Here is a 24,814-nt window from a genome sequence, read left to right on the forward strand (position 1 = left end):
CTATCTGAACTCCAGTTCCAGGAGACTTAAGGCCCTCTTCTGGCCTCCACAGAGCATGCACACACACACACACACACACACACACACACACACACACACACACACACACACACAGAGAGAGAGAGAGAGAGAGAGAGAGAGAGAGACAGATACACACGTGCATACTCTCACACATATTTTAAAAAGAAAAAAAACAAACTCACCCTGTAAAGAGTAGAGTTCCTGGCAGAGGAACAAGGGAAAAATAGGTCATCACTGCATGACTCATCCTTCTCATTCTGCTTCAGGCTGTCTAGAGCAGGAACTGACTCTCTCAGCCTAAGTCCAAACACCCAGGGATGGAAGTTCAGTGTGCACCTTTTAGTCTGTCAATCAAACTACTGCACAGAAGGATGGCATATATCTACGTATACATGGGTACATGTGTTAAGATGTCTGCAAGCAAACAAGACCTTTGTAGTGAGTGGTGTTTGACTGGAGGGAATAGAAGACACCCAGAATCACTTACATGAACCTTAAAGATTAATAAACTCTTGGCTTGAAACTGCCTGTTGGGATACAAAAGGGTTTAGGCTGGGTTCTCCATACCCCTCATAGGGAATAGCTAGCTTAGAACATTGGGTAGCAAATAGTAATGGGGTAGGTCTGACTGAGACAACAGCATTTCAGGAACTCATTCCACACCTGACAGATGTGCTTTATTTAAAAACAAACAAAAACAAACAGCAACAAAATCCTTTAATAAGAAAATTTGACTAAGTCTTATATTAACTCAAGCTTCTTGATAACTTTCAGGAAGGCCAACAGGGTACGTGAAAGATGCAGCTGCCGACAGTTCTTTGGTGGCGTGAGCTGCCCTCGTGATTATCACGCCCAAGTTTTGTTTTTGTTTTTTTTTTTCAAAACAAAAAAATAGGCCTCAAAGCATACGCCAAAGCAAACAGACACAGAGCTCTTCAAGTCTGAAACTTAAGTGTGCTGCAAAAGCCAGACATGGTAATACACACATCATATCATTTATAAAATGAGCCTTTTGAGTCTAGAAAATTAAAATAGGGCACGCTCACAGAAGGATAACAGCAAGTGGGGAGACTCTAAACCTTCCCTGATGACCCGCCACAGGGGGACAGCTAGTAACGCTGGGCTTTCTTATCCACCAGCCCAGCAGCTCAGCTCTCCTGGGGCAATCTGGGTCCTTCTGGCTGCACAGAAAGTAAGGGAGTGCCGCTGAGACCCAGTGCTGTCTCTTCCTTTCCCTTAATCTTCTCTACTAAGGTTTCCTTTGGTTTGAAAGTTGAACTCAAAGGCTTGGGACCTAAGATGAGTCTTCAACTTGTATTGGAATAAATAAATAGCACTTGGGAAATGAGAGCCTACGCAGGCAGACATTTTGGATGAAGTTCAGCATCCACTCAGTGTGAGGATGTCTCCCATGCATCACCAGGTCAAAGGCAGGACACTGATGGGCGCCCTGGTGAGGTTCTGCAGAGCCATGCACACACACGGCCACCCGTTTAAGCTTTCAATAAATACAAACATTTTAAACCATTTCAACAGAATAGATTAAAAACACTTCATTCCTCTTGGCCCGCTTTGCCTCTCAGACTGGCTCAGAGAGCTGCTAGTTGGTGGCGGCTCCTCGCTGTTTGGACTTCAACACCTCCAGCTCCTCTGGCCTTAGCACTTTCTTTGCAGCAATAATGGTGTTCTTCATGAGCATGGCCACTGTCATGGGACCAACACCACCAGGGACAGGAGTGATGTAACCAGCTTTCTTCTTGACTCCTGCACAGAAACAAGACAGGCAGGGTGCTTCAGATGGGCGTGGCAATGATCACATGGCACTTTTATCACGTTATAAAAAATATTCAAGAAAGAGCAGTAAGAAATGTAAGAACCCTCATTAGCTTCAAGCTGGGTACGAATGGACTGGAGAAATGGTTCAACAGTTAGGAAGACGGGCTGCTCTTGCAGAGAAAGAGGGTTGGGCTCCCAGCACCAGTGGGGTGGCTCTCATAACCATGCGTAACTCTAGTTCCAGGGCACCTGACACCCTCTTCTGACCTCTGTGGGCACCAGGCACACATGGTGTGTACGCACGTGCACGTGCACGTGCACGCGCACGCACACGCGCACACACACACACACACACACACACAATTTCTTAAAAAAAAAGAAAAAAAAAATCACATGTATACCCAGGTATGGTGGTGCCTCTTGGAAGAAGCTAGAGAGCAATCCTGGAAGACTAGTGTCAATCTCAGGCCTCCACACCCATGCACCCCCACACCCATGCACCCCCACACATGCAAACTCAAATACATACTCATGCACACACACCACACATTTTTTTTTAAAAAGTGTTTTAACAATGTTACCAAAATAATACAGGTTTAAAAGTTATAAGAAAAGAGCCAGATATGATAGCATACACCTTCAATCCCAGCACTTGGGAGACAGAGGCAGATGGATCTCTGTGAGTCCAAGGCCAGCCTGGTCTACAGAGTGAGTCCCTGGACAGCCAAAACAGACAAAGCTACCTGCTGAGACCTTGTCTCAAAAAAAAAAAAAAAAAGAAAGAAAGAAAGAAAAGAAAGGAAAAAAACAATTTGTCCTAATGTCCACAAATAAATACCTTCAAAATCCACATCTCCGACCAACTTGGGCTTTGCAGTGACAGGATCTTGAACTCTGTTTATCCCCACATCGATGACTGCTGCTCCTTCCTTGATCATATCGGCAGTGATTAGATTTGGAATGCCTAGTGACAGAGAGCAAGGATCAGCAAGACGCTGAAGGCGACATACTGTATTTCTGGATTTTCCTTTATTGTAGATTTATTGATTTTATGTATAGAAATGGTTTGCCTGAATGTATATATGTGCACCACGTGCCTGCAGTGCCCATGGAGGCCAGAAGGGGGCATTATAGTCATAGGACATTATAGGTGGTACCTGCAGGAACACCACTAAGAAACCATTTAGATTGCACAGGGTAGGAGTACCCTCCTCCTCCAGTCTACAATGGGGCAACAGGTAGAGGTATTCCAACTGCAACCCCAGTTCAAAGAGTCAGTGCTGAGGCCGGGCAGTGGTGGCACACGCCTTTAATCCCAGCACTTGGGAGGCAGAGGCAGGCAGATTTCTGAGTTTGAGGCCAGCCTGGTCTCCAGAGTGAGTTCCAGGACAGCCAGGGCTACACAGAGAAACCCTGTCTTGAAAAACCAAACCAAACCAAACCAAAAAAAAAAAAAAAAGAAAGAAAGAAAGAAAAAAAACAGTGTTGAGGAGAGTTAGATGGGTTGGCACTTGGGTGGGTGGGTGTTCAGACAACACACACACACATATACACATGTCTAGATAGACACTTTAGAGCTCTTACCAGCAGCAGATATCACAATGTCTGCAAGGATTGTGTGTTTCTTGAGCTGTTCTTTGGGAGTGTATCGGTGCGATATTGTGACTGTGGCATCACCTGAAAGGCAAAAACAGATGCCTTGAGTTCCAAATCCAGGCTGCGATGGAGGTAGGTTTCAGTTGTTCACAGCACTGCAGAAACCCAACACCTCTGGAAAATCATGGACTTGCATTATCTCTTAGAACCAATACCCAGGACAGAGAGAAGGGTCAGGGGTGGTGAGCATGCTGGCCAAGCATTCCTGACAGCCTGAGTCTGACCCCGGAGCTCACACACAGTAATAACTGAAATGGAAACTTAAACACAATTACTACTTGGTATAGTGTCTGGTGCTGCTCTCAGCTCGACCCTTTGGGGTCATGTATAATCACATTTAATCTATTTCCTATTTCAATGAGTTTTACCTTTTCTAAGAAAACATTATCAGAATTACTCAGGTGAGTTTGCTCTTTAATAATTTCATAAGGTACCTGGAAATACAACTGTATTTGGTCACAGAAGTTCATCATTACTGTAATTTTATGCAATTCTTGCCTTAGCTTTCCCTGAGATGAATTAACAGAACATGACGTGACACGCTGGTCAGTTAACTCCTCTGCAGGAGCCACTGTTTCTTTCCTCCCAAGCGACAGAGAGCAAGATGCCAACCCTGAGTAAGAAAGCTTGTTGGTGCTGCCCAGACCATAGCTGACAATTGCTAATTGCCTACAAATAAGCTTTACTCAAAACTCAGATCTGTCTGAGGCTAGTTCCGGGATCACTGGTGGCAGTGATGCAGTCAGTCTTCCTTCCACACCATACATTATTTTCTGAGTGTTGACAGGGGTCACCGGATGGCTTTTGAGAGTTCTCACATAACAGGAAAGGTAACTTCCTCACCCCCAGGCCGCTCGTGCGCACCATCTGTGTGCAGCAACATTGCAATCGGCATTCCAACGTTTTTTGACCTGCCAGCCACCACCACATTCTTCCCTAAGGTTGGAATGCCTGCAAAAAAAAAAAAAAAAAAAAAAAAAAAAAAAAAAAAATAACAATAAAGCAACACACACAAACACACCCCAAACGACACAGCACAGATTCCAACTGCCATCAAAGTACCATCAAAGCCACATCTGAAAATGTCTTGTTGCCTACCACCATGCTTTACACAGAACTTGAATTTGTTTGGAGCTAGTTCCACAACAAGCAAATCATTCAGATACATAAATTTGCATTAAAAGTAGTCCTGGTCTGTCTGGGAACGTGTACCAGAGGAAGGCAGATGACCTAGGTCGCAAATCCAATCATTAAACTATCAGCCAGTCATGGCTGGGACTGCCTCACAGAGAAGGTGCAGACAAGACTGAAGGCGTTCTGGAAGCTGCAAATGTCTCATGGATCCTTGCTGTCACCATCGTTAGACCTAACATTTCCTTCTCCAAGGCTTGTAGAATCAAGCAGAGCCGTCCTAAGCAACAGCTAGGGGGAGCCCTGCAGGGTGAGCACCTGTGCTGTGGGCTGAGGTTCCAGGCTCTGCAGTTCTGGGGGTTTCTGACAGTTCTAAGTACAGGTTGAATATCCTTTATCTAAAGTATGTGAGGCTGGGGAAGACCCGACATTGAGGTTGTTCAGCTTTGAGAATATCTGCATAGCTTCTATTTGGTTAACATTTCAAAACTAACAGTGCTGAAGGGTTTCAGATTTCCAGACCTGGAATGCGCAACCTACACTACGTTCATAATACTACAACAGAAATGCAATTTAAACACACACCTACCTGTCCGCTTAAGTATCTCCCACACACCCCATGGGGTTGCCGGCAGCATGGAATACTGGTCCAAGCACATTCGCCCCACGTTAATGACATGAAAGCCATCAACATCCTTGTCAGGAGAAACAGCATTGCAGATCTTTCTCTCATCAATGTGCTCTAAAAGAAGAAACCAATGCCATGCCCTAAAGTCCTGGTTGTGATGCCAAGGCTGCCCTGCTCCACTGTATCAGGCTGTTATAGGGTCTACTCTCTTTGACTTGCCATGATGCACAGAATGAGCAGACAGTGAGCAGAAGTCAAATACCACAGCCAAATACCACACCCCTCCACTGTTCTTTCTTTATATGGAGATCTCTATCAGACTGTGAAGGTAACTCAGATCAGTTATCCCAGTACTTGGAAGGCTGAGGCAGGAGGATTGCTCCAAGCCTTAGGCCAGCTTGGACTGCACAGTCCAGTGAAACAGTGAATACTTTTTTTTAAAGCACTTCAAACAGCACCTCTGCTCAGAAATCGTTTCTTTTTATTTTATTTGTTTGTGTGTTATGGGCGTTTTGCCTGCAATGTGTGTATGTATACCAGGTTTGTGCCTGGTGCCAATGGAGACCAGAAGAGAGCATCAGATCCCCTGGAACTGGAGTTATGGACAGTTGTGAACCACTATGTAGGTGCTGGGAATTGAAGCTAAGTCCTCTGAAGAACAGCCAGTGTTCTTAACCACCACGCTCTCTCTCAAGCCCAGATCATTCTATCTTTCCAAAACCAACACTCACCTGGGAGTGGCAGCTGAACAAGGAGGCCGTCCACATTCTCATCCTCATTCAATTTCCTGATTGAATTCAACAGCTCTTCCTCTGAAACTGAGGCTGGCTTCACAATTGTCTCACTGTGGATTCCTATTGTAAGAAAGGTCAAGGCTTAAAACAACATCAAGGTACACAGCTCCAAGCCATTGGGAATGAATAAAGACTAAGTTCTTCTCTGGAAAGAAAAAAAAAAAAAAAAAAAAAAGAACACCGAAGCACATCTGCAGTGTGTAACCGCCATGCAAGCTAAGTAAACCCAGCCTCACAGAGGCACGCTCCAAAACTCTAGCTCAGGGCTCCTCCTGCACTGTTCTGTGCTTATTATTCAATGACCTCTCATGTAGAAACAAGGAGCCTGAGCCTCAGATAAAATGCCAGCTGGAAAGCTGGAGGAATGGCTCAGTATGCTTGCTGAGGAACCGGAGTTTGATCTCAAGCACCCATGTAAAAGGTACATCAGCACATATCTGTAACCCTGGGGCTTGAGCGCTGAGACCATAGGATTCCTAGAACCTGCTAGTCAGCCAGTCTCCGGTTTCAGTGAGAGACTGTGACTCAAAAAATAAGTGAAGAGTAAACACAAGCAGACACGCACTTAATAAATAAACAAACAAAGGAGTATACTAAATATTGCAAGTTTAAAACAGTATCTCTGTCTTGGGTGTTCAAGCATCATGGGAAAGACTGAGCAGCAGGATGAAGAGGACTGTGATGTGGTTAAACAGAGGTCTGAAGGAAGTGACTGGCTTCCGAGTTCTTCACTGATTGGCTTCATCATCCTGTGGCTGAAGCGGCTTGGGTATTGGGGGATGGGCGATCTCTCTGTCCTAGTGGCATTGCAGATTACCATATGACAGCAGTCTAGAAGCAGCTGCTTTAGATGTGCCTGTGTCTGCTCAAGTGACAGTGGTCTGAGCACCTGGTGTCTTCCCTTCTGATGTAGCTGGGATGAGTGACCAATCCTTGAGCCAGCTCGTTACCGGAAGACAGAGCTGCTCAGGGCAAGCAAATGTAAAATGTGTTCAAGGTCATTTGTAAAAAGTTAAGGCCAGCTGGGATTAAAGGCCTGCACCACTGCGGCCTGTTTCAGTTTCTAGCAGGATAAACAAAGGCACAAAAGAAGCATTAAAGAATTGCAAGCATGCTGGGCGGTGGTGGTGCACGCCTTTAATCCCAGCACTTGGGAGGCAGAGGCAGGAGGATTTCTGAGTTCAAGGCCAGCCTAGTCTACAGAGTGAGTTCTAGGACAGCCAGGACTACACAGAGAAAAAAAAAAAGTTAAGGCCAAGACCGTAGAGATCACAGCCCGGAAGCCACAACAGAGCATGAAAACTCACAGGCCAGTTCTTTCCACAGTAAAGTTTCTGACTCAGTTTTATCACACTAGTCTTATGTATTTGAGTTTTCTGTTTTTATTTGTTGCTGTAGAGGGTTTTTTTGGTTTTGTATTTTAGATTTTTGAGACAAGGTCTCATGTAGTCCAGGATGACCTCAAACTTGCTATGTGACCAAGACTGGAATTGAATTCCTGGTCCTTCTGACTCCAGCTCCACAGTGCTGGGATTATGGTCTGGGCAACCACTCAGGGCTCTTACTCAGAAAGGAGCACAGTGGCACGTTCCAGTGGGCTCTGGTTATGACACTTACCCACTTCAGCTGCTGCCCTGGTTTTGTTGAGAACATAGGAGTGACTAGCAGGATTGTCACCAACCAGAATGACACTGAGGTGTGGCCGCTTGTTGCCCGAGGCTACCCACTCTTCCACCTCCTGCCGTACTTCTTGCTTGATCTGCTGGGCCAGTTTCCTTCCAGAAATGACGACAGCTTCATTTCTGTAAAAGGTGACACAATCACAAAAAATGTAGCTTGGATATTTGCACAGGAAAAAAAAAAGACCAATTCAACTAGAAAAAGTTATTAAACACCAAAGACTTAGGTTTAAATATGAGATCCAAAGGAGATATTTTGTTTTTAAAGATTTATTTATTGCCAGGCAGTGGTGAAGCGCCTTTAATCCCAGCACTTGGGAGGCAGAGGCAGGTGGATTTCTGAGTTCGAGGCCAGCCTGGTCTACAGAGTGAGTTCCAGGACAGCCAGGGCTATATAGAGAAACCCTGTCTCAAACTACCCCCTCAAAGATTTATTTATTAATTTTATATATATGAATACACTGTAGCTATCTTCAGACACACCAGAAGAGGGCATTGGATCCCATTACAGATGTTGTGAGCCACTGTGTGTTTGCTGGGAATTGAACTCAGGACCTCTGGAAGAGCAGCCAGTGCTCTTAACCACTGAGCCATCTCTCTAGGCCTTGAATGAGATATATAAGGGCAGTCACCAGCTACCAGGTCAGCATGAGCCCAGTGACTAAAATAGCTCTTCTGGAGCTCAGCTCACACTGCTGACTGTCGGCACTTGACCAGGTAAGATTTCAGATCAGGGTCTCTCAGTGACACCCCTCATCAGAGCCCAAAGTTTTCAGTGGACATTCCCTTGGCCCTTCACTGCTCTGAGGATAACCAGTTCCTCTGAATACTGGTATTCCACTTGAAGTTTGTGTTGTGCTGCAGGTACTAATATCTGGTCATGTTTCCTAGGTAATGGTATTTTGTTTTTATGGGTGTTTTGCCTGCATGTATGCATGTGTACCATGTGTGTGCAGTGCCCCAGGAAAAGATCCCCAGGAACTGGAGAGCAACGATTATAAGCTGCCTTTTGGGCGCTGAAAAAGGAACCTGGGTCCTCTGCAAGAGCAAGCCCTCTTAACCATGCAGCCCACTCCAGCCTCAGCGAACTGGGGTCCATTTTGACAGTACTATATAACACGGCTGTCTCTCTTCAAACACTGATTCCAAAATTCCCTCTCCACCTAGAGTCAAGTCCTTTATAGAAAGCAGTCTAGCATTTGCATAATCTAAGCACATTTCCCCCACCCCTTAAATTATCTTTAGATTGTTTATAAACCTAGCACAAGCCTGGCAGTGGTGGCGCACGCCTTTAATCCCAGCACTTGGGAGGCAGAGACAGGTGGATTTCTGAGTTCGAGGCCAGCCTGGATTTCTGAGTTCCAGGACAGCCAAGGCTATACAGAGAAACCCTGTCTCAAAATAAATAAATAAATAAACCTAACACAATGCAATTCTATGTGAACAGTTGTTATAAATAACAAGAAACAAAGGTCCATATATGTTTAGAATGATGCAGAGGACTTGACTGTTTACAAACTATATCATGTGGCTAGATTAATAAACACCATACCGGGCAAGCCAAACCTCAAAATGCCTGCTACTGCCCAGTCCCTCTCCAGGACTGTTGTGATAGAGGGTGTGATGGTTAGCACTGTCAACTTGGCCAAATCTAGAATCCCTTGGAAGATGGACCTTTAACATGGCACTGAAGCATCACAATCTCGACTCCTGGAGAGGGAACAACCCATCCACTGTGGGTAACACCATTCCCTAGCCAGGATAGAAAAAAAAAAATGGAGAAACTGGTGATGATGAAGCACACCTTTAGTTGCAGCACTCAGGAGGCAGAGGCAGAGAGATCTCTGAGGCCAGCCTAGTCTACATGGTGAGTTCCAGCACACCCAGGAATACACAGGGGATTATCACAGCAACAGGAAGTAACTAAGTGAACTCTGGTCTACCTCCCTGTCCATTCACAGCCAATATAACAAGGTTATCTTTGGCTACATAGCTAGTCCAAGGCCAGCCTGAGTACATGAGATCCTGGGAAGGGGCTGGGGAAGAAGGAAGATGTATCCATGCCAATAAGGAATTACACACACACACACACACACACACACACACACACACACACACACACAAAGAATTTAGCTTGTACTTCATAAAGTTTCCTTGGAAAGAAGTAAATGCAGAGAAAACAGCAGAAGCCCACTTGAACTAAAAATGACAGACTGATGTTAAGGACATGGGATTCTGGAGGGGTTAGTGTTCCAGGTCCTAATCTCTGTTTCAGAGGAAGGTTCTGGATGTTATGCCAATTTAGTTTAAAAAAAAGGACAAAGCAACACAAAGCCAGGCCACAATGTAATGAAGGTTTTTCATAATCCAGTTGCAGTCGCCACTTCCCACAGCAGCTGAAAACACGAGCCGTTTCCCAGGTTCTCTCATCTGTTTGCCAAGGGCCACATTAAGTAACTGCTTAAAGGGAGATAGGAGACTAAGCCAAAATTAAAAAAACGAAAGTAAACTGTAAGCCTGCACACCTAGTTTAGATAGCAAATGCTCCCACAAATGTGCGCAGAGATTTCCCACTAAAATGACAGACTAGAAAGAGATCCAATAAAGTTCCAATAACAGAGGTGAAAACTAAAATCCAAGTCAGTAATATTTATTTTCCTCTTAAACTAACAAGTTACTGATTTTACAGTCAATTAATATCAGGAAAGCCTTACAGCTCCAGATCAAGTTATGTTGGGAAAAGTTGGGCCGGTAATGAGAGGAATGACACCAGTATTGACTGAGCAATAGATATTTTGCCATCCCCTTTAATTACTCTTGGTTATCCTGCCTACCATAAAAACCCTGTTGTACACAGCAGAGATGGATGATAGTAAGAAACAAGCTGCAAGTGTAAACACCTGCCACCAAGTCCATTTACTCTCCTGCCCACCATCTCCTAGGCAACAGTACTCTCCCTTCAACCACGGAGTTTATGTTCCCGAAACCCTGGGACAGCAAGGCAGACACTGCAATCATCAAATGTGCAGGACAGTGAACACAGATTGCCTTCAGAGATCCGAAGCCCACATTTCTCAGAAAAGCATGCAAGAGTAAACTCGGAGTGGAAGCAAACTGGTTTAGTTCTTTGGGTAATAAATTACAGAATCTTTTCAAGTAGGCAAAGTCTCTGACACGTGTGGTCCACAGACACATGGGGCCAGGACTCAGGTAGAGGAAAGGAAGAACGGGGAAATGAAAGATGGAATTAAAAGAGGGAGGTCAGGATCAGATCTCAGAAAACCCTGAATAATGAATGCCCTTCCAAGTCCTCCAAAACCTCAGGATCCTGTGCTCCAACATGCAAGGCTCCAGAAATGCCTTCCACCTGGTAGAAATCACCCATTTTCCTTCAACTGAAACAAAAGTCCCATTGTGGAAGGTGCAGTTTTTATAGGCTCTAAGTTTGCATTCTAAATCTCTCTAACTTTGTGATGTGTTGGGGTGTGTGGGGGTGGGGAGGGGGTGGCGGTAAATCACCGGCTTTTTTTTTTTTTTTTTTCAAGACAGGGTTTCTCTGTGTAGCCCTGGCTGTCCTGGAACTCACTCTGTAGACCAGGCTAGCCTCAAACTCAGAAATCCACCTATCCACTTGCCTCTGCCTGCCAAGTGCTGGGATTAAAGGCCTGCGCTACCAGTGCCCGGCCCACCGGCTTTTTTTTTTTTTTTTTTAACAAGACACAGTACTCAGGCAATGCAAATGTTAAGATGAACTACGAGATGCACAGAGGTGGGGAAAGAATTCGCAAGCCCTCAGACTCTTCTTCCTAAGCTTGGTAATGAGAATTTGAGGCCAAGAAAGACCCAACAAATCAATTATCCCCAGAAAAAAAGTACATAGAACTTCTCCTGCCTTCCCCATCAGGTTCCCTCCCCACCCACCCACCCTCGACTCCCATCAACTTTCTTTGGGGTCTGGGAGGCCTTCATGTATTTCAACTTTTAAAATTATGGAAAAATACACATACGAAATTTACCATTGTGACTTTTTTTTTTTTTAATTGTGGTTTTGAGATTGGAAAGGGAGGAGTCTCACGCTGCAGCTCAGGCTGGGCTCTAACTCACTCTGTAGTCCAAGCTGGCTTTGAACCCGCAGTAATCCTCCTGCCTCACCAGCAATCTCACCGCACCCGGCTCTGGCAATTTTCAAGAGTACGGTTTATGCGGTATTAAACACTCTCAGAATGGTGTGACCATTCTGATCCACATCACGTTCTGCACAGTGGTCCATGTGCAGAATGGAAGCTCCAACACCGAAGCTCCCCCTAAAACAATGCACCCTACTCCCAGCAGCCCCCAGCAACTTCTGGAACATGTATCATGGTCGCCCAGGCTAGAACTGGTGGGCTCCGGAGTGGACTGTGGGGTGCGACCATCAAGCTCGGGCATCTTGCGAACCACACCTACCCGGGAGGAGGGAAGTCGGTACCCTTGGAGCAAGCCCGCTCGCGGATTTCATCAGACTGCAGCAACCCGGGCTGCCGCTAGGGTCCGGGAAGGGCAGACCTCTCCGCACCCATCTCTGCGGTGGCAGAACAGTGTCCCCCTGCCAAGCATCCGCATCTCCACGTGCACCCCGGCGCCACGTAGCCCCGCCACACCCCTCCGTCGGGGGCTGGCCCCGCAGCCGGCTGATGCTTGGGAAGGATATCTGTCCACACCGCACTCCACGACCCCACGGACCCGCTCCCCGACACACTCACCGCACTGCCGCCAGGTGGAAGGGCTGTAGGCGGGGATGGCAGCCATGCGCGGGGCGTAACAACCGCACGGCCAGCGCGGACAAGGAAGCTGAAGCCATGGCCCGCGCCGGTGCCCGCGCCGGGAAAGAAGCGCGCGCGCGGGCCACGAAGCTATACCCCCGGCCCATAGAAGCCCCACCTCCCCACGCACCCATTGGCCCTTGAGCCGGCGTAGAAGCCAATAGGAGGTCTTCATTCTACGTAAGCTGGTCCAGGAGCAGGTTCTGATTGGCTGAAGGAGTCAAGCCCCTGACAGAGGCGAGGCAGCAGTAGTCCCCTCAGCTAGGCCAACTGAATCTGGGGTTCATTCATTCATTCATTCATTCATTCATCTAACAAAAATCTGAATTACCTACTGTGTGCTGAGGACCTGAAAGGCACTAAAAATTATTTTTTTAATTATTATTTATTTAATGTATATGAGTACACTGTGGCTGTCTTCAGACACACTAGAAGAAGGCATCAGATCCCATTACAGATGGTTGTGAGCCACCGTGTGGTTGCTGGGAATTGAACTCAGGACCTCTGGAAGAGCAGTCAGTGTTTTTAACCACTGAGCCATCTCTCCAGCACCCAAAATTATTTTTTTTTAAAGAAGAAATCATCATTTGGCAAAATCATACTAAAAATTGATCTGGAATCATCAAAGGATGTCAAACAACAGGGTGAAACCTGAAAAAGGAGCAAGATAGGGTAGAGAGATGGCTCCACGGTTAAGAATACTTATTGCAAAAAAAAAAAAAAGAAAGAAAGAAAGAAAGAAAGAAAGAAAGAAAAGGAAAGAAAAAAAAAGGAAAAGATAAGGCAGTGGTGGCACATGCCTTTAGTCCCAGCACTTGGGAGGCAGAGGCAGGTGGATTTCTGAGTTCAAGGCCAGCCTGGTCTACAGAGTGAGTTACAGGACAGCCAGGGCTACACAGAGAAACCCTATCTCGGGGAAAAAAAAAAAATACTTATTGCCCTTGCAAAGTGCCCAAGTTCGATTCTTATCCTTCTAGTGACTCAAAACCTCTTGTAACTCCCGCTCCTCCAATACCAGCTCTAGAGGATCAGACACTTCTGGCCTCCAAGTGCACCCCCAAGCACCTCTCTCTCTCTCTCTCTCTCTCTCTCTCTCTCTCTCTCTCTCTCACACACACACACACACACACACACACACACACACACGCAGACATTTTCTGGCCTCCAAAGGTCCCCCATGCACACATGTGATGTGCATATAAATTAAATTAAAGCTTTTGTAAAAAGTTTACCAGGGCACTTGGGAGGCAGGGGCAGGCAGATTTCTGAGTTCGAGGCCAGACTGGTCTACAGAGTGAGTTCCAGGACAGCCAGGGCTACACAGAGAAACCCTGACTCAAACAACAACAACAACAAAAAGAAAACCCCAAAAACAAACAAACAAACAAAAGAAGTTTACCAGGGGTTTTTTCATGTATCTTTGTGTGTGTACTCATATATATATATATATATATATATATATATATATATATATGAACAGAAGTTTCTCTTAATTGCTGAGCCTCCTCTCCAGCCCCATACTCTTAAAAAAAAAAATCAAAGTTAACATTACCATTCATGGGACAAACATTTTGTGGCCTTGATATGAGGCATTTACCAAAACACATCACTTGATAATTCTATACAAATCTGAAATTTTAATTTAGTGACTTTCTTAAGCCAGGAGGATTCCACTGGTGGTTAATCTTCCATGGGTTTAGAGTCACCTGGGAGACAGCACTTCTGGGCGTGTCTGTGAGAGCTGTAACTAAAGAAGAAATGTCCACCCATCCCATGGACTGGGGACTGAGGATCAATAAAATGGGGGAAAGGAGGAAGCCTGCCTATGTCCCCCGCCTCTCTGCTTCCCAGTGCTTTGAGATGTGAGCCAGCAGCCTCAGGCTCCTACTCCCACAGCAGGAGCTGCTCTGCCTCCCCCACCACAATGGGCTGTATAACCTCAAGCCACCTGATAGTGCACTGTGTCTTCCCTTGGTTCCTTCTTGTTGTCAGGTAACAGGTCAGGTCATTTACTTTTGTGTGCATATATTCATGTGTGTATGTACATGCATGTGTGCATATATATTCATGTGTATATGTATGTGCACGTGAGTGGGGTGTAAGAGATCAACATGAGGTGTCTTCCCCAAACACTTACCACTTCATTTTTTGCATATGTAGGTGTATGAGTGCGGTACACCCACAGGAGCACGTGGAGGCCAGAATGGGACATCAGGTACCCTACTCTGCTTATTCTCTTGACACAGGGTACCTCACTGAATTTGAAGCTAGGCTGATCAACCTCTAGTGACCCTCCTGTCTCTACCTCCAACAGCTTAAGGACTACAAGCACAGACACAACCACAAGTAGTTTTTGTGTGGGTGCTGGGGATTTGAACTTAGATCCTCATGCTTGTGTGGCTGGAACTTCATTATTGACTGAGCCATATCTCCAACCCCTAGTTTTTTCTTCTTTCTTTCTTTTTTCTTTCCTTCCTTCCTTCCTTGCATTATATCTCTCTCCATATATATGTGTGTATATGTATATATATCATATATATGTTATATATGTATACACACACACACACACACACATAAATATATCCCAGGTTCTGGCCTCAGTCTGCTGATATCTGGGATTACAGGCATGCTCCACCACACCTGGCTTCCTAGTGTGGTTTTTAATAAAAAGACTTGCATCTGTGTTTCCCAGAATATTATATTTAAATGTTATTTGCTTAACCAAAATGCTTCTTAGCCAGTTTTTATTTTATTTATTATTTCTCCTTGCCCCCTGCTCTTTTTTCTGGTATGTGTATGCATATGTGTGTGTGATATGGGTACATATGTGTATGGAAGACAGAAGTTTATTTATTTATTTATTTATTTGTTTGTTTATTTATTTAATGTATATAAGTACACTATTGCTGTCTCAGACACACCAGAATTGTGCACCGGATTCCATTATAGATGGTTGAGGGCCACCATGTGGTTGCTGGGAATTGAACTCAGGACCTCCGGAAGAGCAGTCAGTGCTCTTAACCACTGAGTCATCTCTCCAGCCCAAGACAGAAGTTAATATTGGTATCTTCCTTGATCCATCTTCCCTTTATTCATTGAGGCAAGGCCTCTGATTGAACCCAGGGTGGCCAGTTTGACTAGTCCACTTAGACAGCTGGCTCTGAGTATTCCCTGTTTCCACCTCCCAAGCACTGAGGTTGCAGACAGAGCCTCGCACCTACCTGGCATTTACAGGAGTGCTAGGGATCCGAACTAAGGTCCTTACGCTTGTACAGTGAGTGTTCTACTCACCAAGATAGCTCACCAGCACCTCACCTCTGTGTTGGCTAATCTTGTTAGCCTGCCACAAACTAGAGTTATAGGAAAGGTGGGAAGCTCAACTGAGACAATGTCTCCATAAGGTCTCACTACAGGGCACTTTTTTAGTTAGTGCTTGAACCCATTGTGGGTGGTGCCATCCCCAGGCTGGGGGTCCTGGGTTCTATAAGAAAGCAGGCTGAGCAAGCCATGAGGAGCAAGCCAGTAAGCAGCGTCCCTCCATGGCTTCTGTATCAGCTCCTGCCTCCAGGTTCCTACCCTGTATGAGTTCCTGTCCTGACTTCTTTCAATGGTGAACAGTGACCCGGAAGTGTAAGCTGAATAAACCCTGTCCTCCCTTGCTTTAGTCATGTGTTTGAACACAGCAATTGTAACCTTAACTAAAACACCCTCTCCTTTTGATAAGTAGTAAGATTATAAAATGGAGATGGCCTTGGATGAGATTATAACCTAAAAAAGTAAAAACAGAAGGTATCAAAGTTACACAAGGGAGTTAGGATGTGTCATTTGCTGTCAATTGGGTTTCTGGTGAAATTCCAAGAAAACCACAGGTTTATTGCTGGGAAGGGAGAAAGGCCTTTGGCGCTCAATGAGAGGCATCGAGAATGAGAGACCCAGTGAGGGACATTACTGGAAGAAGGATTGACTGAAAATTCAGAAGGTGATCACGAATCTGCCGAGTCAAGAAAGGTAAGTCATGATAATGAAAATGGGGCAAGAAATAAGTCATCCTGAACTCAACTCTCTGTTTTTATTTTGTTGTTTGCTGCTCATGTGTGTTAATTGTCTGCTTTTATTTCGTTGTTTGAATGTGTCTTTCATGTTCAAAATAAAAAGAAATGTAAATTAGAATCCAAAATACAACCAAAGGTTGATGACAATTTGTCAGAGCCAGATTGTGCCAACCTAGAGGAAGAGGAAGTCAAATATTATGACCCTGAATGGCCCTCTTCCCAAAGCCCCTCTCCCAGTGCACCTCCGCTTCCAGAGGCTCCCGCTGTGGAGACAGTGGTTGTAGATCCCAGAAAGGAGTTACAGGATAAAATTTCTATTCTTAAACAACTAATAGAGTTGGAAAAAGAGTATCAGGACTTAATTAATCAGCTACAAAGTTTAAGGACAGGGAAGAGGTCTCGAGAGGCCAACTGCAAAAATCCCCCGGATTTTCACGTTCCTCAATCTGGAGTCCAAAGACGGTCCCTGTCCTCTAGCTTTAGTTCAGCTACAGATCAGCCAGAGGAGGGAGAGGCTGAGGCTTTTCCTGTATCAGAGACCAGAGACGCTCAAGGAGTTGCTTGGAGATATCACACAGGGTTTAATTTTCAAATTATTAAAGAATTAAAAAATGCAGTATCACAATATGGTGCCACTGCTCCCTTTACTCTTGCAATTTTAGAGTCTGCCACAGAGGAGTGGCTGACTCCTAGTGATTGGAAAACGTTAGTGAGAGCAGCTCTTAGCGGTGGTGACTATCTTATTTGGAAATCAGAGTATCATGAGAATTGTAAAGAAATAGCTAGGAGAAACATTCAGGCAGGTAATGGCTGGTCCTTTGATGCCTTAGTAGGAGAAGGGCAATTTGCTTCTAGTGATAACCAGATGCAATATGACCCAGGCTTATTCGCTCAAATTCAAAATGCAGCCATGAAGGCTTGGCATAAACTCCCGGTAAAGGGAGACCCTGGTGCATCTTTAACAGCAGTCAGGCAAGGGCCTAATGAACGATTTTCTGGCTTTGTTCATTGATTAATGACAACAGCAGGGAGGATTTTTGGTAATGCAGAGGCAGGTGTAGATTATGTGAAACAACTTGCATATGAAAATGCCAATCCTGCCTGCCAAGAGGCCATTAGACCCTACAGGAAAAAGACAGACTTTACAGGGTATATCAGATTCTGTTCTGACATAGGTCCCTCCTACCAACAGGGCTTAGCTATGGCAGCTGCCATGCAAAGACAATCTGTAAGAGATTTTTTGGCAAATAAAGACAGAAAGGAATGTTTTAAATGTGGCAAGCCAGGCAGAGGCAGGCGGATTTGAGTTCGAGGCCAGCCTGGTCTACAGAGTGAGTTCCAGGACAGCCAGGGCTACACAGAGAAACCCTGTCTCGAAAAAACCAAAAACCAAAAAAAAAAAAAAAAAAAAAAAAAAAAAAAAAAAAAAAAATGTGGCAAGCCTAGACACTTTTCAAGAGATTGCAAGGCAGAGATAACAGTCAAAAATATTTTGGAAAAGATCCTGATGTCATAGCACAACCCTATACAAAGCATCAGGTTGATTGGCTTATGCAGAGTTCTGAAGTTTGTGCCTATCGCATGTGCCTCCTTTGCTGGTCAGATAGATAATCATTATCCACCAGATAAACTGGTTCAGTTTTGTAATCGCCATGCATTTGTTTTTCCATCTCTTACTGTGCATGCACCTATCAAGGAAGCATTGCTAGTTTTCACTGATGGTTCCTCATCAGGAACACCTGCTTATACCTTTAAAGATCAAGTAATCTCCTTTGCTACATCATCTGTATCAGCTCAGTTGGTTGAATTACATGCTGTTATTGATGTGTTTCAAGCATTTCCAAATCAAATCATTAATATTTACACAGATAATTTATATATAGCTCAGTCTATCCCTCTGCTAGAAACTGCTGCACAAATAAAGAATTCCTCAGAAGCAGCCGATTTGTTTTACAGTGCCAACAACATTTTGAGGAGAAAGTGTAAATTCTTTATAGGACACCTGAGAGCCCACACTGGGCTACCAGGTCCTCTCTCTGAAGAAAACGCCCAGGCAGACCTAGCTACTCGTGTAGCTGCAGTGACTTTATCAGATTCGCAATCTAATTTGGATCAGGCCATAAAGGCTCATGAGTTACATCACCTTAATTCTAAAACTTTAAAAGTTATGTTTAAAATTACCAGAGAACAAGCTAGACAAATTGTCAAACAATGTCAATCATGTGTTACACTTTTACCAGTTCCTCATTTGGGTGTAAATCCAAAGGGACTGATACCAAACAGTCTCTGACAAATGGATATTACTCATTATAATGAATTTGGCAATCAAAAATATATACATGTATGTGTAGATACATACAGTGTTTTCATTTATGTGACATTACAAACTGGAGAAGCAAGCAAGCATGTGATCACTCATATGCTTGCTACAATCGCTGTATTGGGTGTGCCTAAACAGATAAAAACTGACAATGGCCCAGGTTATACAAGCTCCAGTTTCTACCAATTCTGTAAAAAATTGGGAATACTACATAAAACGGGTATTCCATATAATCCACGGGGCCAAGGTATGGTAGAAAGGGCACATCAAACCATTAAATGTCAACTTGAAAAAATTAAAAAAGGGGAATGGTATCCTACCAAAGGATCCCCCAGAAATATCCTTCATTGTGGGCTCTTTATTTTAAATTTTCTAACTTTGGATTCTGAAGGAAAATCTGCTGCAGATAGATTCTGGCATCCTGATACCAAAAAGAATTTTGCAACAGTTCTCTGGAAAGACCCATTAACTGGAACCTGGAATGGGCCAGATCCAGTGCTTATCTGGGGAAGAGGTTCTATCTGCATATATTCCCAAACTGCAGATGCCGCACGCTGGCTGCCAGAGAGAGTGATTAAACAAATAGACAACAATAAAAAAATCCAGGGAGGAGTAAACCCCCTGAGAAGCGTATTTTTTCTTTGCAGGAAATATGAAGGAAACATGAAGATGCTTCACAATTGCCTTCAAACTGGAACAGATCAACGAGCAAACCTGACTTGGGAAGTTCTCGATGCTGAAGGAGACATCACCACCCGCATCTCCAGGGTGGCTCTATTGGACTCTTAATTATTGTAGCCGCCCGCGGCCACAAGTCAACTGGGTTCACCTGAAAGGAGGGCTGGGAATGAAAGGGGCTGGAGGGCGAGAAGAGATGAGGCCAAGACAAAGTTCTCTGATCAAGGCCCAAAGCTTTAATGGTCGGCTCTCAATTTAAAGGGGAAGACCCAACCCACAACCCCTCCTGGTTCCAGATGGGTGGGATAATCCATAGTCATTCCAGGTCACGGTCAGAGATGTCTCAAGGCAAGCCCAGGGGCAGTTCTGCTTCTGTGTTCCGGGCAGCCAAGGTGGGTAACTCCACCTAGATCCCGTCACTTGACCTTGTTGTGGTAACCAAGGTCTCTTCAGGCTTGCTCATGGTGGGGGGGGGGGAAGGTACAAATTACCTGACTTATGATTTAGTGGGGTACATTGTTTAAACCTACTACCACAGTTATTATAGTTGTTTTTTGGGTTTGAGATAGATTGAGCAGGGACAAGGATTTCCTTACTTGTTTTGTTAAGATCAAAGCTATGATCAGTTCTGTATTTCTGTGTGTTGTCCTTAAAAAAGAGTGTTGCTTTTATACTGAGTATTTAGGCATTAAGTCTCTTGTCTCTTGGGTTCATGCTGTTCAGCAGACTAATGGCTTTTGTACAACAATAGATCAAATGAAACCATACAGGTCCATTATTACAGGCTGGAAGTAGGGGACTCTGAAACCTCTGTCATCAAGACTGATGAGGATTAACCCCTAATTTACACACTAAGCTGGATAGTCAATGACAGGTAAGAGAACACTTCAAGACTCTTGCCCCTAAAAAGGGAGGCCTCACCATCCTAAGACAGGAGCCCAACCAATGGCTGTTGAGTATCCAAGGACAGAAAAGGGAAGCTGGGGTCATTTGTTCTTACCTAAGGCAGGCATGGTTTCCGTAAGTTTTCCCAGCCTTCCCTTTTGAAAAAAATTAGAAAGGGGGACCTGCTGGGAGCTGACTTTTAGCAGAAAGCAGCTAGATCAACTTCACAGCCATCTCGAGTCATATACCCTGATAAGAGACTTGTTTTTCAACATCATACAACAGCTGAGCACACTCTGACAAACATCTTGTTTATCCCACATAGCTTGTTTTGCTGTTTAGTGACCCCAGCTGCATGGTGCACGTGGTAAAGAGTCTTCAGCTATGTTCCCCCTGCTTGTGCTTATAAATATCCAGGATTTCCTTGCAATAGGGGGCAATAAAGCAATAACGAGACTTGACCACACACTCTGTTTTGTCTCCATTCTTCTTGTCTTTTCCCCTTCTTCCCCCCACACTCTCTCTTGCTAGACCCTGACAGGTGGACCAAAGCAACAGAGCAGTCTGGGACATTTTGGCCCCCAAGCATGGGGCAGAGTGGTCCTCATCAGGCCTTAAGCAAATGTCAATTGTTCTGGAATTCTTGAACCTCAGGGGGCAAGAGGCTTCAACCACACCCCTAGGGTAAGAGCCTCTTTTCTCTCCAATGTCCTCCTAATACTCCCTGTCTTTCCTGCCTGCTCAGAACTTGTAGATTGTTTCCAAAATAGATCTTAATTTGTTTCATCTACCAAACTCCTCACAGACCTAAGTCACTATTAATTCCACCTCCGATAACTTTATTTAATGTAAGAATTGTGTGTGTATGTGTGTACACATGTGTGCCATGGTGCATGTACAGAGGTCAGAGGTTAATATTCAGGAGTCCATTCTCTCCTTCCACCATGGAAGTTCTGAGGTTTGAACTCAGTCATCATGGCTTTCTGGATTTTTGAGGTTTTGTATGTTTTCTAAAAACAGAGTCTTGGTATTGTAGCAGTCTTTCCACCTTGGCCTTTCTACACTGAGGTTAGAGCCGTGCGGCCCCTCATCTGGATCTGCTTCCCTTTTTAAGGAGTAAGCGGGTGCTGAGGAGGTGGGTTGGACAGCAGCTGCTGTGGAAGCTCAAACATGGGAGTTCAGATCCCCACCATCCATGTAAAAGCCATGTCTGTAAGCCAGGGCTGGGACGTGGACTCCGGAGGATCTTGGAGCTCTTGGGCCAGCTAACATAGTCTAATTAGTGAGTTCTAGGTGTAATGAGACCCTGCCTCATAATTTTAGGTGGTTGAAGGCTGCAGAGACAGCTCAGCAGTTAACAGGGCATCCTTCAAACCCGGCAGTGCTGGTGCACACCTTTAATTCCAGCACCTGGGAGGTAGAGGCAGGTGGACCTCTATGAGTTTGAGGCCAGCCCGGTCTACAGAACTAGTTCTAGGACAGCCAGGGCCACACAGAGAAACCCCATCTCAACAAAACAGAACAGAACAAAAAAGGAGTGCATAGTACTCTCGCAGAGGACTGGAATTCAGCACCCAAGTGGGCAGCTCACAGCTGCCAGGAAGGAATGTCAGCTCAAGGGAGATCCAACCCCTGTAGCCTCCGCGGGCACCCGCACTCCTGCACGAAACCCCCATATACACACAGGCACATACTTTAAAATAATAAGATAAAATGGATCTTTTTTTAAAAATTAGGTTGTTGAGTTAGGCACGGTGGCCACACATCTTAATCCCAGTACTCCAGAGTCTGAGGCAGGCAGATCTCTGAGTTGCAGGCCAGCCTGGTCTACATATCAAGTTCCAGGCCAGCCTGGGTTACATAGTGAAACATTGTTGAGAGAAGTTAAAGAAAAAAAAAAAAAAAAAAAAAAGAAAGGAAGAGAGGGAATGAAGGAAGGGAGGGAGAGAGGGATGGTGAGTGACATAAAAAGATATTCAATCCATAGGCACCCACAAACACACATACATATACCTACAGAAACATGTTTGTCACACACACACACACACACACACACACACACACACACACACACACGACATCAGGCCTCAAACAGCCCTTTAATGTTTGTTGTACACCTTCCTATAAAGAGGCCAGGTTTTTGGGTGGCTGGTTTCACTCTCCTTCACTTTCCCCTGGCTGGCTCCAGTCTCATCAGGCTGGTCTTTTTTGTTCTTTCAGTTCTCCTTTCAGTAGCAAATGTAGAAAACCCCTGCTAGCTCCAGAGCCGTGGCACATGGGCTCGGCTCTGAGGAGTGCCCGTCACCCACACCCTGCTCTGGACTAGCTCATCTTCTGAGGGCTTAGCTTCATTGACACTTAAACTTTCCAGCTTTTGTTTTGTTTGTTTGTTTTTAAGACAGGGTCTCAGTAATGTAGCTCTTCCTGTGCCTGCTTCTGCAATACTGGGGTAAAAGGTGTAGATCACCATGCCGGGCCTGATATATATATATGTATGTGTGTGTATGTGTGTGTTGGGGCTGGGGTTTGGGCATGTCACGATGTGTATTTGGAAGTTAGAGGATAGCTTGTAGGAGCCAGTTCTCTCCTTCACTTGGGTCCTGGAGATTGAACGCAGGCTGTTAAGCTTGGCAGTAAATGTCAGAAATTTGCATGTCACTCTTACACAAGGCCCATGCTAAATCTCTGTAATGTTTCAGTTCTCATGTATGCGCTGCCACAGTGAGTATTCAGTCTATTTGTTCTCTCTCTCCTGTCAGTCTTTCAATGATCTTCAACAGCTTTGTGCTTCTCCTCATCATAGTGCCATGATTTGCAATCATGTCTGGTGCAATTGATGGACTAATCTATACTCAATCAGGACCAAGGCTGTAACTCAACCAGTAAGTGCTTGCCTAGCATGTGAAGCCCAGGACTGTTCCCAGCATTGCATAAAACCCTGCCTGCCTGTGGTCCTAGCACTTGAGAGGTAGAGGAGAGAGAATCAGAAATTCAAGGACATCCTCAGGTACAAAGTCGGCCTGTGTTATGTTTTTTGTTTTTGAGACAGAATCTCATTATATAACCTGCTGGCCTTAAACTCACAGAGATCTGCTTGTCTCTGCCTCCCAAGTGCTGGGATTAAAAGTGTGAGCCACTATGCCCATGCTTTACATGGTGAGCTTGAAATCAGCCCAGGTTACATGAGATCTGCCAAAAGAAAAAAAAAAAAAAAACCATAAACACACACACACACACACACACACACACAAACCTATGTTGTGTAACTCACTGCAAGCCCCAGGAGGACAGAGAGAGGCCTTGCTTTTGTCTATAGATGCAAACACAGAAATCTGACCAGGGACTTTACGTCATTTTCAGAATAAAAACTTCCATATGCCAGGAGTGTTTTTTGTTTCTGATACATTGAGATTTCTCTTTCACAGTCCTCAACCTGAGACATGGAGCAGGAACAGCTTAGACATTTTAATGTCTGTCCAAACTGAGGGGAAGAGGCTCTGGGTAGGAGAAGGTAGGGTCAAGCTGGAGTTTTTAACGAGGGTGTGGAGTGCTTACACAGAATGAAGAGTCAAGGTTGCCAATTTTGCCTTAGGAAGCTCAAAAGGGGAACCGAGCAGAGAGCAGGGGTGGGTGAGGGGGAGGGGAGAGGGAGGAAGGAGCAGTTCAGAAGAGGTAGGACAGGAAGGCCCTCTGAGCAGCCGCTTACCTTCTGTTTCCCACTTCTACTATAGCCAGATCGGATGACATCCTATGATCTCTCCATCCTATGGAGCCAGTGTTTGGCGCCATCTGTTCTTGTAGCAACGCAGATTACCTGTGTCTCTTCTCCCTGCCCCTCACTCACTGGGAAACTTTATCTTTGACCCCCTTAGGGGATTAGATTGCTATCTTCTTTAAATATTGACCAAAGATTTCCATCTTAATCTCCAAGACTTTCTTCCTAAAGCTGAAGACACTGAGAAGTGTCTCTAACAAGTTTTTCCTCGTAGATTTAATAATTCTACAATTTTAAGAATAATTTCATTAAAAGATTAAAAAAAACCTGGAGTTCCTTTATTCTGTCTTTTTTTTTCTAAAGAAGATTTATTTTTTATTTTATAAGTGTTTTGCCAGCTTACATGTAGTGGTATACATGGATGCCTGATGTCTGTGGAAGTCAGATGAGTGTTAGATCCTCTGGAAATGGAGTTACAGATGGCGTTACAGACAGTGTGGATGCTTGACCCTGAACTCAAGTACTGTATAGGAACAACAGGTGCTCTTAATCATTAAGCCATCTCTCCAGCCCCTCACATCATATTTTTATAGTTATATACATATAGACATTCATCATATATATGTATATATACATACACACATATAGTTGTTTTGACAGGGTCTCTCTTTGTAGTC

General features: G+C 44.8%; 1 protein-coding gene across 1 annotated transcript; it reads right to left on the reverse strand.

Moving 5' to 3' along the window:
* Positions 1-664: 664 nt before the first annotated feature.
* Positions 665-12,588, reverse strand: Mthfd2 (methylenetetrahydrofolate dehydrogenase (NADP+ dependent) 2, methenyltetrahydrofolate cyclohydrolase). The gene is made up of 8 exons (XM_034512428.2): positions 12,428-12,588; positions 7,624-7,808; positions 5,944-6,066; positions 5,174-5,326; positions 4,297-4,404; positions 3,382-3,474; positions 2,636-2,761; positions 665-1,785 (listed from the first exon to the last, which is right to left on the reverse strand). The coding sequence occupies exons 1-8, from the start codon at positions 12,523-12,525 to the stop codon at positions 1,622-1,624; spliced, it is 1,050 nt and encodes a 349-aa protein (XP_034368319.2). The 5' UTR covers positions 12,526-12,588; the 3' UTR covers positions 665-1,621.
* Positions 12,589-24,814: the final 12,226 nt, after the last annotated feature.

This window comes from Arvicanthis niloticus, chromosome 9 (genome assembly GCF_011762505.2).
Source record: "Arvicanthis niloticus isolate mArvNil1 chromosome 9, mArvNil1.pat.X, whole genome shotgun sequence".
Lineage (NCBI taxonomy): Eukaryota > Metazoa > Chordata > Mammalia > Rodentia > Muridae > Arvicanthis > Arvicanthis niloticus.